We start from the raw sequence: 19088 nt of genomic DNA on the forward strand, positions 1-19088 counted from the left end.
TGGAAGCGGAGAGAGCGGTGCGTAGAAGCACGATTGGGTGGTCAGATGATGATTTGGGTGTGGATGCGCACCTGTGAGTCACCAGGTACGGGTGTGTCCGGGAGGGAGGTGGCCCCTCGGAGAAATCTGTCTCCTTCCTTCCCAGGGATCCCTCACAGCTTATTACTATGTCTGTCTCCTCAGAAAGAAGGTATCTCTTGGAGGGCCGCCATGATTTCTGACATCCCGCTCAGCAGGCCTGAGTCATGGGCACCTGCTCCCTGAGAGGATGTGGAACTGAATCTAAAACTTGCCTCCTTCACGGCCCATCACAAACCCTCTCTCATTCGGCCTTTCTCCCCTCTGGGCACACGCTTTCCACCTTTTCCTGCTGGCCCTGATCCCCAGCTCCCCGTTCTTGCTCTCACTTTGGGCTCCGAGTGTCTTGTCTCCCGAGTGGATCTAGGCTAGTAGAGGTGGACAGTCCCAGAAGCTCAGGGCAGTGCTCTCAGGACTGGGCCTTGTGTGGGACTCAGCTTTGGAGCTGGATAACCAGGCCGGTTTCCAGATGGCCCCCCTGAGGATTCTGACTGCGAAGGCTTGAGGTGAGCTCATGTAGTCTGTTGTGGGTATTCAGCCTTAACCTCTGGGTCTTTGGATGCACGGTTGAGCTTGGAACTTCGCGTGAGAGAGGTTTTCCAGGCCCCTGTCTCGACCTGTAACGTCACCCTCCTGCCCAGGATAGGTGCCCCAGACCCCATCTGGATATTTTCCAGGTGGGGAGCTCAATGCCCATGGAGCGGGCCTTCCTCCCTGGGGGGCAGTGCCTCTGTGGTGTGAGCAGAACCCGCCTCCCAGAAGAACCCCTCTGGGGGTCTTGGTTCTGACCTTAGGGGCTGCATGGCCTCCTCCAGGGTTCCAGACCTGCTTTGCCAGGACGTGGGAAGGTGCTGGCTGCCTCGTCCTTGCCGGGTCCCTCTCCTTTCCTTCCTCCTGGGTCTGGGCTCTCTTGCAGGCTGACAGCCTTATCTCAGACTTTAAGTTTCTGATCAGATTAGAGGCTTGGGAAGCGGGTAAAGATGGGATCATGCATTCTCTAGCAGCCTGACGTTTGACCCCAACAGTTAGGACCTGTATTCACCTTCCATCGACCTGGCAGGGACTCACCCTCTCTCAACCTGGGGGGAGGAACCCGCCTATGCACCTACCCTGGAGGCCAGCGAGTTGCAAGGTGTGGACGCCCGGGTCTTCACCCTGCAGAGCTCAGTGGCAGACTAGCTCTGGGTGGGCTCTGCTCTCCCCTTGGACTAGAATCTCAGCAGTCTCAACTCTGGCCATGCCTGTGGTCACTGGGCTTCACCTTCCTTCCCTGACCTTTAGAGAGCTTACCTTGATTGAGCTGTGGTGGGCCCAGGGAAGCACTATATTTTAAAGCTTTCTAGGTGGTCCTAAGGTGCATCCTGAGTTGAGGACCACTGGGCTACATGTCCGGAACCCATCAGGCTAGCTCCAACTATGCATGGGGATAGTTACATGGGAGTAAAAGAGCCAGGGCCCTCTTACTCTGTATATCCCATAATACTGAAATGTTATTTTATATTACATATGTACTTTATACATTTTGTAAAAAGGTATTTAAAAATTTAAGTCAGGGGGCGCCTGGGTGGTTTAGTCAGTTGAGTGTGTGACTCTTGGTTTCAGTTCAGGTCATGATCTCATGGGCTGTGGGATGGAGCCCCATGTAGGGCTCCTCACTGGATGTGGAGCCTGCTTAAGATTCTCTCCCTCTGCCCCTCCCCCCACTCTCTCTCTCAAATAAATAAATATTTTTAAAAGATTTAAGTCAGTAAAACCAAATATTTAATAATCAAAAATACATAAATGTATAATGCCTTAGAACATCAAATAAATGTAAAATTGATAAAAATAGACATTACAGATCTAAAGTCACAGATAAAAATGAAGTAATAAAAACGTTAAAATCTACACACTTCAAAAACACCAAATCTAGTCATGAAAAATTGAAGATGAAATGTTATTTGATCCCTTTTTAAAGCAGAATCTTAAAAAAGTACATTGGGCTATCATTGTATCTCAAGTATGGTTTTTTCCTATCAAACTTTCGAGAAAAAGCTTTTCCTGTCTCTACCCTAGCCGGGGAATGGTGAGAAGATAGATTTGTGAGATACCTTCAAATATTTTCCGCTGACAAGGCCTGTTGGCTTTTTTTCAGGGACTGCTGTCTTTTATTTATAAGGAGCCCTAGCTCTTGTTCCTGAAGCATTTCCGGTTTGTCCTCAAATTCTTTGGTTTTATCTTGTTCAGATGGAGAGTCTGAGGCAGCATTTCCTGTATCAGTTTTGGAACTGTCGTGCTGATATTCCCCATGTTAGGAAGGTCAGTGAATAGAGTAATGATTATTCTAGCAACAGAATTTTGCTTTGTCTGCCGCCGTGCAGTGTCTGAGGAGGACTCGAGACATAGGTCACATTTCAAGGGTTTTGGTGGGGGTTTTTTCCCCCTTGACATTGTTATTGTCTCCTTTTTAAAACATATACAAAAATTGAGACATATACAAAAATTCCATGCCTGACCTCAACAGTGACCAACTCATGGCCAGTCTTCCTTCATCTCTACCCTGACCGGCTCCCAGCTGGATTCTGTCGAAGCTGATCTAAGATACTGTATCATTTCATCTGTAATTCCTTCACTGTTCATCTCTCAGTGAAAAGGGCTCTTTAAAAAACACAGCTGTGGTTCTATGATTGCACCTTAAGAATTGATCATTTCTCACTGTCATAAAACACCCGGCGTTCAGATTTCCCCGGTTGTCTCATACATTTTTTTTTTTTACAGTTGGTATGAGATTTCAGATCTTAAAAATTCGGAAATAAACATTTTTGACCAAGGGAAAATACACCGTTTTGGCACCGAGGTGCAGGATTATGAATAGAACCTGGCAACCACTGGGAAGAAGGTTCTAGATAAATGGGCCAGACCCTGCCTTTGGGGTTCAGAGTGACGTGGGCGGGGGAAGTCATTTAGTTGTTCAGCAAACATGCATTCAATCAACAGCAATACCGTGCCCAGTCCCGGGCTGGGCACCGTGGACATAGCAGTGAACCGGGCAGACTCGGCCAGTGTTGCCAGCAGGGAGCCCTGGCATTTCACTGTGAAATTTGCAAATGGGATGATAGAGACTCTTGCAAATGATACTTGAGTTTAGCCTTGAAGAATGGGTAGAATTTCATCAAGAAGAGAAGGTGGAGGAAGAGGTGTCCCACTCCTAGTAAACAGCAAGTGCAAAAACATGGAGTGTTCAAGGACAGAGCAGAGTGAAGGGGTGTGATGCGGTATGGCGCATGTGGCAAGACTGGTGGGAGGTGATGCCGAGGCTGGATGGGCTCTGGAGGGTTTGAGGATATGCTAAGCAGTGGGGTCTTCTAGGACCTTCCAGAGGAGACCCCAAGACTTTGTCATAGAAACATTAAGTTTGGACCATGAGTCAGGAGAGCAGAGCCTTGTAGGAACTATGAAGAGTTATTTGGATTTGTAAGCCCTTCCTGGAGCCCTCCACTAGACCAGGAGTCCCGCATGTGGGGGGCAGGCCTCTATCTGCCTTCAACTCCATGAATCTCTGGGGCTGGCCTGGAGCGGGGCACACACAAAGCGCTCACTATGTGTCCACTGACTGATGACCTCCCGGTGCTCCCAGCGAGGGCACTCTTGCCCACCTCCACCTTCCCCATGGTCATGACAGAGGGAGCCCCCTTAAGCTGCAGCTGGGGGAAATATGGTGGCTTTTCCAAAATGGGTGAGCTATTTGGCTGTATGCATCTGTGCCCCACTTACCCTGAATGGGGGACTGTAAGGCCAGGGTTGCCCCTGGGCCAGCAGGCAGGGTGGGGCGCAGGGAGGAAGGCTCAGATGCGAGATTCTCAGGTGGGCATATGAGGAAATGCTGGTATTTGCAACCTGTGGATTGGTTCACAAAGCTAACGTCTCCAAGACTCACCAAGGGTTCCCTTATTTCCTTTTAACAGCATTGTTGCTTTGGTGAAAAAAAAATGACCCATGCTCATTGTGGGCAAACGCCGGTGTCATAGAAAAGGAGGAGGAAGAGAGTAGAGCAAATCCCTTGGGCTCACCACTACCGTCTAGAGGGAGCCATTTTGAACACTTCGGGGAACATCCTTCCAAACATTTTTCTGTCCATAAATATAAGCAGTTAACTGTAACACAGTTTTATATGGATGGTGTTACAAGATTTATGCTGCTCCATAACCTGCTTTTTTCATTTAACAACATGTCATGACACCGTTTCCTGTCAGTAACCGCAGATCTGTAACATTTTTAATAGCCGCGCGCTGTGCACTTTTGCATGGCTGTAGTGTCACTTACCCGGCCAGCTCTCCAGTGCCAGAAATTTGGATTGTTTCCATCTTTTCACAATGTGCTGAAGAATATCATTCAGCTTTTTCAGATGTGCAGTCATTGCCTAGCAGTAAATATCTAGAATAGCTGGGTTAGCTGGAACAAAGGAAAGGCTTGGTTCACTCACCGAGTCCTAAAGCCACGCTGGGAGGTCATCATGGCAACCTCTCCCCGCGTGGAGTGCCCATTAGCTACACCTCCAGCCAGGGAGGTGGGTCAGAGCCCGAAAGGTAACAGTCTATTTTCTAGCAAAATTCTAAACCCAGGGCAGAAGGAGCATGAGGGAGCGTTAATGCAGAACTGAGACAGGTTAGGGTGCGGTGGTATCAATACGCACTTTTTATTGAGTGCTGGTTATCTGGTAGATACTCTGGTTTTTCATCCTCGCAAGAGTCATTGAGACTTTCATTATCCTCATTTAACTGGTAAGAAAATGCAAGTTGAAGAGATTGGGTGATTGGTCCCAAGGGCACACAGGAAGTGATGGAGCCAGGATTTGAAAGTGTCTGGCATCCACTGCTCAGAATTCTCCTTACCATACCTTGGGATGCCAGGCTCTCCCCCGTCACCATCCCTGAGTCCTCTGGTCCTGACTCCCGCCCTCTCGTGCATTCACTCCCACTGCCTTCAGATGGTGCACACTGAGCCTTCATGTGGCTCTTCTCCAGGCTCCATGCTGAACGGTGGACAGCTCCCGGAACGTGCACTGCGTCCACCCCCGCGCCTTGGCTCCAGCCGCACCCTCAGTTCAGAGCGGTCTCTGTCCTCCACGGCTGCTGCACTCCTCTTTATTCTTCAAGACTTAGCTCAAGCTTTATGTCTTCAAGAAGTCTTTCCTGACTCCCTGGTGTGATGCCCCTCCTCTGTGTTCCCCCCAGAAGCAGCTGATGGTTCTAACCTTCAGATGTGTTTTGTGTCACGTGTCGGTGCTGATCTCCTGCACTAGAATGTGAGCTCTTAAGGGATGGAAGGGTCCATCCCCATGTCCTATATAGGGTCGGACACATAGTGGGTGTTTCAGTAAGTGGGTGCTTAATGAGTAAATGGCCGAGCATATTCCTGTCTACTCTCCATTTCTGCTCCTTGCCCCGGGCAGCTCTCCCCAGGGGGAGCAGAGGGAGGAGTTTAACCCAGGCATGTTGGATGAGCACCCTGTCTACCAACAGCTCTCCCAGCTTCCCCGCCTCTCACCTGGCTGGTTCCCCAACATGGTCCCTCAACACTGCCCCCCCCCCCAGCCTCCACCCTCCTCCAGACTGGCTCACAGCTTTCTCGCACAGTTCCTAACCTTGCCTGGCCAGGGAAACGAGGTACTGGGCGAATCCTCTAGATCACTGCTCCTGCTGCCCCCCTCCCCCAACTCTGTCAGTTTTGCTCCATCAGTGCCATGAACTTGACTTTTTCTCATCCCTTGGATCTTTTGTCTGCTTTTCTCCCTCTGGAGGACCTTTGAAAGTCACCTCTCTCTGCCTTCTAAATCGATCTGCACCCTTGATCTCTCTTTCAAGATGTGGTCACATATTTTTAAACTGCAAATCTGTACAGATCAAACTCAACTTGACTGAAAACTGCCTTGGTCTTACTCCCTTCCTTCATAGGTGTCATTATTTCCCAGCCTGTGGGACATGGCACTCTGAGACCCTGGCTGTCCCTCTGTCATCAGACACCTGACCTTGAGCACCAGAGCCCAAAATGCAGAGCTCGGGGCCAAGCCTGGCAGGCATGGGGTGGGGGGGTGTTCTGCCATGAACCTGACTGTGTTTACCCCGTTTACCCAGAAAGAAGGAACAGCAAGTTCTAGCTATGTGTGAACTTGACCTTCAGATCTGTCAAGAGAAACTGGAGTCCAGGTTTTTCTGAGGTCCCTTATTTTTTGATGTTGACCCACATTTGTTTTTCTTAATAGACTTTATTCTTTTTACAGCAGTTTTAGGTTTTAAAAAAAATGTGCCGGAAGTAGAAAGAATTCCCCTTCCCGCCCACCCCCTTCCGCTATTATTGATAGCCTCAACTGGCGTGGTACATTGGTTACAACTGATGAACCGACACTGATACATTATTAACACGCACACAGTTACGTCAGGGTTCACGCTGTCACGCTGTTGTACATTCCATTCGGTGCGCTTTCACAGCGTATAGTTTCATGTATCCATCTCTACAGTGTCATGCCAGCAATTTGTTTTTTTCTTGCCTCTTGTTTTTGAAACAGTTTGGAAGCCCAGAGCCTCTGCTTTCCATACTCTTTCATCCCACCACACCCCTCCTGTTCATTCCCCCCGGCCCTGGGTTCAGCTCTTCTCACCTCTCTGGACTCGGGAGCTTCCTGTCCCCACACAGGGACAGTGTGCTGGCTCTCTCGTCTCCAGCAGATTGGGAGCTCCTTGAGGCACTCAGAGAAGTCTGAAAGCGTAGCAGTCTGCATCCCTCCAGTGCCTAGGACAGACCTTGAGGGCTTTGGGATTCGCTGTGTGCTTGGATGTGCGCTGAGGCTGGGGCTTCCAGGGAAACTGATTTGGGTGCAGTTGACAACAGGGAGAGAGCAAGCATGTGGTGGTAGGTGACAGAGAGCTGGGCAAATCTCAGGTCTCAGCAGTGCCGTGAGGGGAGAGGAGTTATCCCAGCAAGAACAGCTCTACAAGGGGGAGAGCTGAGGACACACACAGCTGTGGGTAGCGGGATGCTTGAATCTGTAGCGAAAGTCTCCAGAGGGAAGGGAGGGAGGCCTGGGGCCCTCGTGTGGGATTCGTGCCCTTAGGAAAGAGGCCCTTTCCCCTGTGAGGACGCAGCAGTGATTCTGCAGTCTGCAACCAGAAGAGGGCCTTCACCGGAACCCGACCATGCTGTCCCCTGATCTTGGACTTCTAGCCTCCAGAACTGTGGGCAATAAGTGTTTGCTGGATTTATTTTTTTTTTAAGATTTTATTTATTTATTTGAGAGAGAGAGAGAGAGCACAAGCAGGGGGAGCGGCAGGCAGAGGGAGAGGGAGAAGGAGCCCGATGCTGCGGGGCTCGATCCCAGGACCCTGGGATCATGACCTGAGCCGAAGGCAGACGCTTAACCGACTGAGCCACCCAGGTGCTCCAACTGTTTGCTGTTTATAAGCCACCCACTCTATGGTTTTTTGTTAGAGCAGCCTGAATGGACTGAGACAATATGTATATATTTATGATTTGTATTTTTCTGGAAGATTTGGAGAAAATAAATTTTTATGTTAATACAAACATAGCCCAGTGGTGGAGCAGACTATAAAACTCACGTGCTTTTTTTAGATACTTTTTTTATTGTGACAAAATATGCATAACATAAAATTTACCATTTTAACCATTTTTTTTAAAGTAGGCTCCACAGGGGGCTTGAACTCACTAGCCTGAGATCAAGACCTGAGCTGAGATCAAGAGTCGGATGCTTAACCGACTGAGCCACCCAGGTGCCTACCATTTCAACTATTTTTAAGTGTTAAGTTCAGTGACATTACTTATAGTCACAATGTTGTACAGACATCATCACTATCCATTTCCAGAACATTTTCATCATTACCCATTAAACAGCGACTTCCCATTTCCCTCCCTCTCCAGCCCCTGGCAACCTCTATTCTATTTTCTGTCTATAAATTTGCCTATTCTAGGGACCTCTTATAAGTGGAATCACACAGTGTTTGTCCTTTTTTGTCTAGCTTATTCATTTAACATGATGTTTTCAGGGTTCGTCTGTGTGGTCACATGTGTCAGAATTTTATTCCTTTTGAAGGCTGGATAACATCCCATTGCATGTCTGTTCCACATTGTGCTCAGTCATCTGCTGATGGACACTTGGGGCACTTCTACCTTTTGGCTATTGTGGATACTGCTGCTCTGAACATAGGTGTACAGATATCTGGTCCCTGCTGGGTATATGCCCAGAAGTGGAATTTCTGGATCCTATAGTAATTCTCTGGGTCATTTTTTGAGGAACCGCCGTACTGTTTTCCAGAGTGGTTGCACCATTTTACATTCCTACCAGCGATACACTAAGGTTCCAATTTTTCTACATCTTCGTCAACACTTGTTACTTTTTTTTGATAATAGCCATCCTAATGGTGTGAAGTGGTATCTCACTGTAGTTTTGACTCACATTTCCCTAATGACTAGTGCTGCTGAACCACAGGTTTTCATGTGTTTATCGGCCATGTGTGTGTGTTCTTTGGAGAAATGTCTACTTAAGTCCTTTGCCCGTTTTTGAATTGGGTTATTGTTGTTGAGTTGTAGGAGTTCTTTATATATTTTGGATATTAATCTTATCGGGTATATGGTTTGCAATATTTTCTGTTTTTCACTCTCTCTCTCTTTTTTTTTTAAGATTTTATGATAGAGACATAGCAAGAGAGGGAACACAAGCAGGGGGAGTGGGAGAGGGAGAAGCAGGCTTCCCGCCAAGCAGGGAGCCCGATGAGGGGCTTGATCCCAAGACCCTGGGACCATGACCTGAGCTGAAGGCAGACACTTAACGACTGAGCCACCCAGGCGCCCGTTTTTCACTCTCTTGATAGTACCCTTTGATGCACAAAAATTTTTGATTTTCATATGCATTTTTTTTTAAGATTTTATTTATTTGACAGAGAGAGACACAGCGAGAGAGGGAACACAAGCAGGGGGAGTGGGAGAGGGAGAAGCAGGCCTCCCGCCGAGCAGGGAGCCCGATGCGGGGCTCGATCCCGGGGCCCTGGGAGGGAGCCCGATGCGGGGCTCGATCCCAGGGCCCTGGGACCATGACCTGAGCCGAAGGCAGATGCTTAACGGCTGAGCCACCCAGGCGCCCCTTCATATGCATTTTTAAGGTAAAGCAGGAGTATGAAGGCGGCTTGGGGCTGCTCTTAGACTCTGCCCACTCCTATCCCCCACCTTCCCTAGTGCAAGTTCAACCCTCTGTGATGGTGAGGACCATTTGGTGGTCCTCTGAGAGAGGCCTTCTGGCACAGTAATGGGATGGAAACTCTGCCCCAGTCGCCTCCTGGGCTCTGTGCTGTTTTCTGTTTAACATGAAGGAGACCTAAACAGGAGCCCCAGGGGAAGGGGGGAATCAGAGGTCGGCTGGCCAGCCAGTATGGGCAGAAAGGGGCGACCGTCCTCTCTCCTGTGCTCCCCACTGTCTACTCATGAATCCTGAACTCCCTCTGTGAACGTTGCTTCTTTGGGTCAAATATCTGACTTCTTGTCTGTAATGCCATTGATGAAATTCATGCATCCAGTGGTAACTTGGATTAGAGACCTCTCAGGAGCTTCCTGATCTCATGTTTCTAGTTTTCTAAAGCAAGCATGGGAAAAATTCCCTACCAAAGAGCCTTCTTTGTTTTTGCTACATATGCCCGACTATGAGTTTTTTGTTTTCCAGCATAATTCTTTTTCAGAAAAGAGGAAGTGGCGTAATAGGTCCATCCAGAGTTTTTACATTTGGGGCCACTGCATTCCTTTATTTTGAACAGTTGGTTGGCTGTATGGCCTGTTTGGGGGAGATACGGTAACCCAAAACTCTTCCCGTCCGTGCTTGTTTGGATCCTTCGAGAGGGCACCTGACACACACAAGCAACTGAAAGAGACAGCAAATGTAATACAGATGGAGATTTAGGCAGAAAGTGTAACCCAGATTGAGATTTATTCCCAGGGGCCTGACCTCCCATTTGTAAGAACTGGTTTTGTTATAAAGGAGACCTTGATCCCTTCCAAGAGCAGAGTAGGAAGATGGCAAGAGTAGCCATTGCAAACTGACCCAAGCCAATAGCTCATTCACAATTTCTGTATTTCCTCAATTCCTATGTGGTGCTGTTTTACGAGTTCTGAAATCAGGATTCATTGCCAATCAGTGATACCATCTCCTGATTATGATTGGCAGCATTTTTTCCCCTGGGTCACAAAATAGTGGTGTGACTTCCAGCTGAGAGTGTCTGAAAGTGCGTTGAGATGCAGTTGTGGGCTCTATCAGTGTTTAGAGGTACCTGAGAGCGAGGGAACCCCCACACCCTCACAGCCAGGTGGCACGGCGCAGTGAGTCTCAGGCCGAGTTCCGCTGCCATGCACATATTTTTCAGCAGGTGCAAAAGCAGGACGGCCTATTCTGTGGGCAGGGGATTCCTAACCCTCTGCTCTTTTAGGATCACTTTTGCGCACCTTTTCTGTAAGCATGTGCAAGGTTGATACAACATTTGTCTGGGGGCCTGCATCAGCTGGACTTCCTGGCTTCAGGCTCCTGAATCCTCCCTACAGGGCACACCTGGGCTTATTCAGAGGGGAGCCACCCTGGGGCATCCGTCGCCATCCCCGCTTATGCAAGAGGAAGGGCGCCTGGGCCATCCTTCTCATCAGCTCCCATGTCTTCTGTTCCACTCATTTCTCCAATTAAACAGCACCCATTGTGCTAATCCGCAAACCCTTTGGTGTGGATCAGAAATAACCCCAGCTGAACCAAAGGTGTGGCCTCTGGAGTGTGAGTTTATGGTTAGTCTTTCAAATGCTAATTTACCACCACCCCAGGGGTATGGGTTAGACCTAACAATTTCATATCACACTGTGTCAAGTGTTTGAAAGCAAATCATGGGCAGTATAATAATAGCAAATGAATACTTCTGACTCAGGATACATCTTGTAGCAGCAGCTTAATTAAATGCAGCTTCTCTAAAGTATAGACTTCGGGGACTCCTGGGTGGCTCAGTTGGTTAAGGGTCCTGACTCTTGATACCTTGATTTCGGCTTTGATCATGATCTCAGGTCGTGATCTCAGGATTGTGAGATGGAGCCCCACGTCGGGCTCTGCGCTGGGCGTGGAGCTGGCTTGAGATTCTCTCTCTCCCTCTCCCTCTGCCCCTCCCCCCACCACGTGTTCTCTCTCTCTTAAAAAAAAAAGCACAGACTTCAAATAACTTATATGGAAATGAGAGTATTTTTCACTTAAACTATATTAGTAATTCCAAAACATGGCTGTAGTTATGAAGATACTGTTATCGAAGATGGATGTGAAGATTTTGAATACACTTATTTCTGTGAGATGTGAGTGGAAAAAGCAGTATTTTAAAATTAATATGTTGGATATAGGAAGGGATTCTAATACGTCTAGCCACATGAGTAAGTTAATGTTAGAGAGAGAGATTGTGTACTAGTTCATTTGCATCCCTAGAAGTTACACATTTTTTGGACCCTCTCATTGGGAAAATAGGCCATCAACTTCTATTCAGCAACCTTATATGTAGACATATTTGGGAGGTTACAGGTTTTGTCGGCCAAGTCCTCAAGGTCTGGGATCCACAGTGTATAGCATGAAATTTCTGGGGGGAGGGACCTCCAGGAATATGGATGGAGTGCTAGCCTGAGAGGGATGAGGTGGTCAGGTGCAAATTTCACCTTGTATTAATTTTGTTTGGTCTTAAATCTGAGAAATCTGAGAGGACTAGCCAGAAATTTGATGGTGATTTTGTTGTGATAATTTGACCTTTTTTTTTTTTTTAAGTGTTTTTTAGGGCTATTTCAGGAGAACTTGGCAGGTCTTGGAGAGTATGTTACAGCCCATTTTCCCCTTTCTAGCTGTTTTAAAACATATCTTTAAGCTGTGGAGCCCTCATTTAAATGAAATCTCAACATGGAAAGCCAATATACCAACGGAATATTGGCAAAGTTTCACATTGTGTCTCTAATGGGAACTGTCCGAAGCCTTTTTGTTTTATTCGCTCTTGTTTCTAGGCCTCTGTAGACAGAGAGAGCAAACCAAGCTGCTGTTTGAAATACTGGAAATTACACTCTGGTTTTTATAGTGTTGGTGAAATTAAGAGCTTGGTGTGTGATGGGAACTAAAAAGACCAGTGAGTTCATTTGATGTTCAATTTTATCTGCCGTGCTTAAGAAGGGATACGACATATGAATCATCAGCCACACTTTCTGACTTTCCATGACCATCCTGGGATGTTTCACGATTTCAACAGACAGAAAGGTTTACGTTTCAGATGCAACCTAACAATAGTTTAATGGAAGAGTTCTTACCTCCTTGGCAGAAAGACACGACACAAGAAATCTCCCGCTTTTGAAAGAGCCAAGGTCAAGTCTTACCTGAGAGTTTGTCTCAACCTGATTAACAGACAAGGAGGGCCATCCTTTAGCCTCTGGGTTATAAACATCGTAAACACTCTGCGTTGTCCATCTTCTTTCAGTAGCAAAGGGAAAATAAGACCTGGTGCTCTGTGCTCTTCATAACCTTTATTCAAAGTCCATTTTCTTTTGAAAAGGAAACTTATGAAACCAGAAATCAAATCCAGTTCTACTAGCCACTAGCTATGTGATCTTGGGCAAGCCCCATAGCTTTTCCACGCTTCCATTTTCCTGCCTGTAAAATAGAAAATGAATTTTCCTCTCTGAAAATTCATAATAATAGCAAGTGTTTGTTGGACCCTTACTTTATGGCAGGCCCTTCACATGGGTTCTGTCTTTTAATCCTAACGACACCCCCATGAAGAAAGTACTACTGTTATTTCCATTTTACCCTTAGAGAAACTGAGGCACGGGTGTTAACGTTCCTTGCCCAGGGTTGCACAGGAAATGATGAACCAGTCTTTGAATGCAAGTGGCTGGAATCCAGCACCCAGGCCCTTCCCCGCCCTGCCTCGCCTCCTGAGATGGCCACAGTGGGGGTGAATGAGAGGGGCTGGGGGGCAAGGTGACCAGTACGGGCTTGGTGCAGTGGGTGAGAGTTTCCCTCCTCCTCAGGGTGACTTGTGCTGGCTAGTTGGGTGTCTCCTCTCTTTCTTTATACATTTCTTGGGGACAGTGACTGTCTTATTCATCTTGTTTCCCCGTGCAGTGAAAGAAGAGAATGGTATGGAGGATGCCTACTTCCCTCCATTCTATGTGTCACAAACCGATACAATTTTTTAAAGATTTATTTATTGATTTTAGAGAGAGAGAGAGAGAGCGAGACCAAGCATGAACAGGGGGAGGAGGAGCAGAGGGAGAGGGAGAGAGAGAATCCTTGAGCAGACTCCCCGCTGAACATGGAGCCTGATATGGGGCTCAATCCCACGACCCTGAGATCATGACCTGAGCCGAAACCAAGAGCCGGCCGCTTAACCGACTGCGCCACCGAGGCGCCCCAAACCCATACAATTTTTATATCTGTTAAAGTCTCACCTTGTCCTTCAAGCTGTAGCAACCCACAGAGAATCCTTAACTACTCACTTAGCCTTACTCCTACTTGTCACATGACAGACATGCAGTAAACAGTGGCTGAATGAAGAAATGGGTGACTCATTTGCTATTGTCATTACCCTTTATGTTTGCCGTTTACTCTGGTCATCCTACTGGGATGGTGTGTGCTGGGAGAGTAGGGGACCATTCCGTTTGCTTGTCTTGCCCATGACATTGAGGCTACTCGAGGGAGAACCAGAGGACCAAGGCGGGCAGGTCTGTGGAGACCAGCCTTGGTCCCATTATCGTTGGAGGATTTCCTGGTGTGCCTGAGGTCCCCCAATACCGGACCTCCACCTTGTGGCCTGCCACTGGGTGAATTCGTGGTGCCTCGGAGAGTGTGGGAGTCTTGGTAATTAGGCCTGTAAAACCGAGAGATCCAAGGTGTGCTGTGGCCCACTCACATCGATGTTGTTTGCAAAGTATTAACTTTTATTTTCTTTAACCTAAGTAAAATATGCTTTAAAAATTATTTTCTTGGGGCGCCTGGGTGGCTCAGTCATTAAGCGTCTGCCTTCGGCTCAGGTCATGATCCCGGGGTCCTGGGATCGAGTCCTGCATCGGGCTCCCTGCTCGGTGGGAAGCCTGCTTCTCCCTCTCCCACTCCCCCTGCTTGTGTTCCCTCTCTCGCTGTCTCTCTCTCTGTTAAAAAATAAATGAAAAATCTTTTTAAAAAATTATTTTCTTAAAAACGTATTTTCTGCATTATTCTGTAACTTGGAAATATTACACAAGGTTTTATGGTGGTAAAATATGCACAATGTAAAACTGACCATTTTAACCATTTTTGAGTGTATAATTCAGTGACGTCACAGTCAGAATGTTGTGCAACCATCACCACCCCCGTTTCCAGAACTTTTTATCATCCCAGACGGAAACTCAGTACCCATTAAACAACAACGCCCCATTTTTCCACCAACCCAGCCTCTAATCTCCTTTTTGTCTGTGTGAATTTGCCTACGCTAGGTACCTTGTATAAGTGGAATCATCGAACATTTGTCCTTTTGTGACTGGCTTGTTTCCCTTAGCATAATGTTTTCAGGTTTCATTGATGTTGAAGCACAGATCACAGTATCATTCCCTTTTAAGACTGAATGATATTCCATATGTGCTTAGACCGTATTTTGTTATTTTGTCTGCTGGTGGGGACACTTGGGTTGTTTCCGCCTTTGGACTATTGTGAATAATACTTACATCAATGGTTTTAAGAAAGAAGCGAATTTATGGGAATGAAACACAAATACATTGTGTTTTGCTACAGAGTTCCAGATAATAACACATAAAACATAAGGAACTATAATAAGCAGCAAAAGTATAAACAAACCACAAAAACCAAAACACACTGTAAGTTCAGGGGACGAGCACCATTGCTTTAATGAATGGTGTTAAACAAGCATTTCGCTGAAGGCCCAGCATGAGCCACGCATACACCCTGAGTTTCCAGCCATCCAGGAGGTTCCTTTCCAAGCACCTGGGCAGGTAGCTTTGCTTGCAGGCAGGGGCGGTTGGTGTCACACGAGAGATACAGGCAAGGTCTCTGGACCTTCAGAGGCAGGGACAGAATTCCTCGGGGCGGGAGGGGGGGCTCTAAGGAGGTGGCAGATCTTGGCCCAGTGGTGATGGGAGCAGGGGAGGCATTAACTAGGGTAAATTCCTAGCACTGTTCTTTCTCAGCTAAACCCAGCTGGCAAGTTTCTGTTTCTTAGGCCTGTCCTGAGGGCTTCGGGTCCCTCTAGCTCACATTACTCACAGCTGTTAAGCAGTCTTAATCCTGCATTTAAACAACCTTGTTACTTGGAGTTGCTGTGTCTCCAACAAGTGCCTCGGATTTGCTTGTCTGGTTCGTGTGTGTGTCTCAGGGCACCAATGCCCCCGTCGGCCTTCTGGAAGAGCTGCTTTTCTTTGGGTGATCTGAGGCATGGCCCTTGTCCTCCTCTGCCCGCTGAGTGGACACAGACTTGGGATCACACGGTCTGCCCACGATGCAGCCGAGAGCCAGCCACTCCTGCTCTCCCCTAGCCGCACAACCTTAGAGAAGTCACTCCGCCCCTCTGGCCCTGATGTCCGACGGAGGGGACCCAGTGGTCTCCGCAGCCCTTCCGGCTCTCCAACTTTATGATCACCCATATCATGAGTGAATGACCCCCCTCCAGCACTCTTGGAATAAATGACTCAGCACTCTGATAGTTCTGTTGCTGTTTTTAAGGAAGCCTGATTATTTTGCCATCACAAGCAAGTGTTTGTTCCGTGGTTAAACAATCTGACAGTCTTGATCCAGCTGGAGTTGGGCTGAGGCTGACTGGATTTCTTCACGCCGCCCTCTTTCAGGGAAGAAGCCCGGGTACCGACTGGCCGCAGACACCCCGAGCATTGTCAGGACTCTGAGCCGGTGACGGGGAGCTGCTGTCCACCCCCGGCCTTCCCCCCCAACCCAGCTTCAAGATGCTGAGCCTGAAGCTGCCCCGGCTGTTGAGCATCGACCAGATGCCCCAGGTATGTGCTGTGGGTCCGGTGGTTGAGTTCCGGGCAGTGATGAGGGCGCCGTGTGGCCTCTGCCCTGGGGCGGGGTGGGGGGGTGCTGGCTTTGTCTTCAGCCAGCACCCCCGTCTCCCCCACCTACAATGAACCTGGAAATGGGAGGGACCCTGAGACTGTTGACATCGTAACCCTTCCCTGTGACATCTGTATTTTATCCCGAAGCCAAGTCTTTGTTGAGACTCCACATTCGAGCTGAAGACATGTAGCCAGTGGCATCCGGCTGGGTAGACGTTTCCTTTGGGCCCCTCCCTGGGGTGCTGGAAAGCAGGCCAGGGGCCAGGCCGCCTCGGGTGTGTGGCTTTGCCCTTGTCCGTATCACTTGCAGGAGGCTCGGGCCCCATGTGGCTTGGGGCGAGGAGGAGGGTGTCTTGTGGGCCTCAGGCCTGGCCCCATCGTGGACTCCTGGGCCCGGGAGCTCACAGGTGGCCACCCCGAGACACCTGGCAGGCCTTGACAATCCGCATTTGTAAGCGGCCTGAGGTGAGGCCCCTCTGCTGGCGCACCCCCTTCCCCGGCGGAGCAAACACCACTTCTTGCACACTCTTGTTGCCGCGTCACATTCCCTTCCTTTTTGACTGAAGACGAGCCAGGGTGGGACGTTTCATCTGGAGGATGTCACGGACTGAAGGGAGACCCTTCCACGCTGCTGACTGCCAAGCACTTCCAACTTCCCTCAGAGGCCTAAGTCCTGGGCACGCTCAGCCCCGCGCAGAGATGAGGAGCGGGCAGCCTGCCAGGCTCTGTCCCAAAAGCCTGTGCAGCTGGGTGGCTGCAGCTAGGTGGCACTGGGGGGTGATGGGACACGGGGCAGAGCAGTCTGGTGGAAGAGGCGAGGGACACGGCAGGTGACAGACAAATTAAAATGAGGCTGGCCTCGCAGGACACCTCCTGTGTGCTCCCAGGGCCGTACCTCCTCCTGGTGCAATTCTCCGCTGGCTTCTACCCACAGACCACTAGTGGCTGCGATTAGTGGGAGCACGGGGTGATTCTTTGATTCATCCACTCACAAAATTTTTCTTGACGCCCTGCCATGTGCAAGGTGTCACTCCGGAATAATCCCATACAAATCCTGCCCCTAAGGATTTTAAAATGTGGACGCGTGCTTCTGTTGCAAAGTGGGATAGGGTATGTCCTGAAAGACCCAGAGGAGGGATCGGTCATTTCCATCATGGGGGAGGAAGGGTTCAGGGAGATCTTTAAGATGGCTTGAGGGTGGGTAGGAGGTGGGAGGTGGGCCGACGAGAACAGGTGGAAGGACTGGCGTGGACAAAGGCCTGGGGACAGGGAAGCAGCGAGCAGGCGTGGGGACTCTTGGGAGAGGGGTCATGGGTGCTGCTGAGATGTCTCCCTGGGTGTTTTGGGCAAGGTCGCATTCAGAGCGTGTGCCCGGGAAAGACGTGAAGGGGAAGTGAAGGTCTCAATGGCTACTTTGTGGGCTTCTGAAGTGTGGGGATCCTGAAGACGAGGACCAGAAAACCCTGGAGTGCTAAAGAGGAACGTGTCTCCTGTGTCCAGGTTTTCATAGAGGTTGGAGGTGACAGTATCCTTTTTAGTAAAATGGTGCTAGTCAGAGGCGGAAAGCCAACATCGCACCTCACATCTACTGTTTTTTGCTTCGAAACCTTCCTTGGGCGCCTACATCCACTACCGGGCTTTGGGGCCCCATGCTCAAGGTTCCTGCAGCCGTGGAGCGAACAGTGGCTCTGCCTGCCTGGAGGGTACTTTTATTTGAAGATTTGCTGGGGGAGGGGGACGGAAACATTTGTTGTTAAAACAGGTGCAAATATATTGAGGAGAAAAATGCATATGTAATTTGCATGAATATTTAGAATAGACCTCCTACAAATGCTAAGCTTATTTTCGGTGGGCTCTTTGGGTTCTGATACCCAGTCTGTGGAGTGACCTTGGGCAAGATACTTAATCTCCCTACCTCAGTTTCTGCACCTGTAAAATGGGGTGATGGGAATATCTGCTTCCTGGGGTTACGGTTATGAGATGGCCCATGTGAAGTGCCTCGCACATGGGGTCGAGTCAGTAATGTCGGCTGCCATTTCCATCATCAGGTCTTCATACAGAGGCCCTGGATAGCCTCTCCTTTAGCATACTAATGAGCTGTGTGGACTGGGCCACTTCCCCACCCTCTCTGAGCCTCAGTTTCCTGATCTGTAAAGTGGAGATAATACCTGTTAATTTAGTCTCACAGGGCTATTGTGAGGATCCAAGAAAAATGAAATAGAACAGTGGGATTATTATGAAAGAACGGTAGCATAGCCAGATGGTGTGGTGTTGGGTAGGAGGGCTTGGGCCCTGAGGACCCAGGAGCCAACTCAGTAGGCAAATGGTTTCTCCAGCTCAGGGTTTCTCAAAGTGGGTGCTTGGATCCCCGCCATCAGAATCATCAGGAGCTTATTAAAATACAATATGAATGGGTACCTGGGTGGCTCAGTTGGTTAAGCGTCTGCCTTTGGCTTGGTCATGACCTTGGGGTTCTGGGATCGAGCCCCAAGGCAGGCTCCCTCTCCCTCTGCCCCTCTCCCCTGCTTATGCTCTTGCTCACATGTGCTCTCTCTCTCTCATGAATAAGATCTTTAAAAAAAATACAATATGAAGCATGATTGCAGGCCTCTTCATATTGTTCTTGATTTTATTTTATTTTATTTTATTTTTTTTAAAGATTTTATTTATTTATTTGAGAGAGAGAATGAGAGAGAGAGAGCATGAGAGGGGGGAGGGTCAGAGGGAGAAGCAGATTCCCCGCCGAGCAGGGAGCCTGATGCGGGACTCGATCCCGGGACTTCAGGATCATGACCTGAGCCGAAGGCAGTCGCTTAACCAACTGAGCCACCCAGGCGCCCCTGTTCTTGATTTTAATGAAAAGGAATGCTTTCAGGGGCGCCTGGGTGGCTCAGTCGTTAAGCGTCTGCCTTTGGCTCAGGTCA

General features: G+C 48.8%; 1 protein-coding gene across 1 annotated transcript in view; it reads left to right on the plus strand.

The window, feature by feature from the left end:
* The first annotated feature begins 2334 nt into the window (after positions 1 to 2334).
* Positions 2335 to 19088, plus strand: part of PAQR5 (progestin and adipoQ receptor family member 5) — a 53003-nt gene continuing 36249 nt past the window's right edge. The window contains exons 1-2 of the mRNA XM_021693713.2: positions 2335 to 2376; positions 15940 to 16104. Coding sequence (XP_021549388.1) covers positions 16054 to 16104 — 51 coding nt within the window. The 5' untranslated portion in view covers positions 2335 to 2376; positions 15940 to 16053. The remainder of the gene's footprint in view (positions 2377 to 15939; positions 16105 to 19088) is intronic.

Source organism: Neomonachus schauinslandi, chromosome 9 (assembly GCF_002201575.2).
Source record: "Neomonachus schauinslandi chromosome 9, ASM220157v2, whole genome shotgun sequence".
Classification (NCBI taxonomy): Eukaryota; Metazoa; Chordata; class Mammalia; order Carnivora; family Phocidae; genus Neomonachus; species Neomonachus schauinslandi.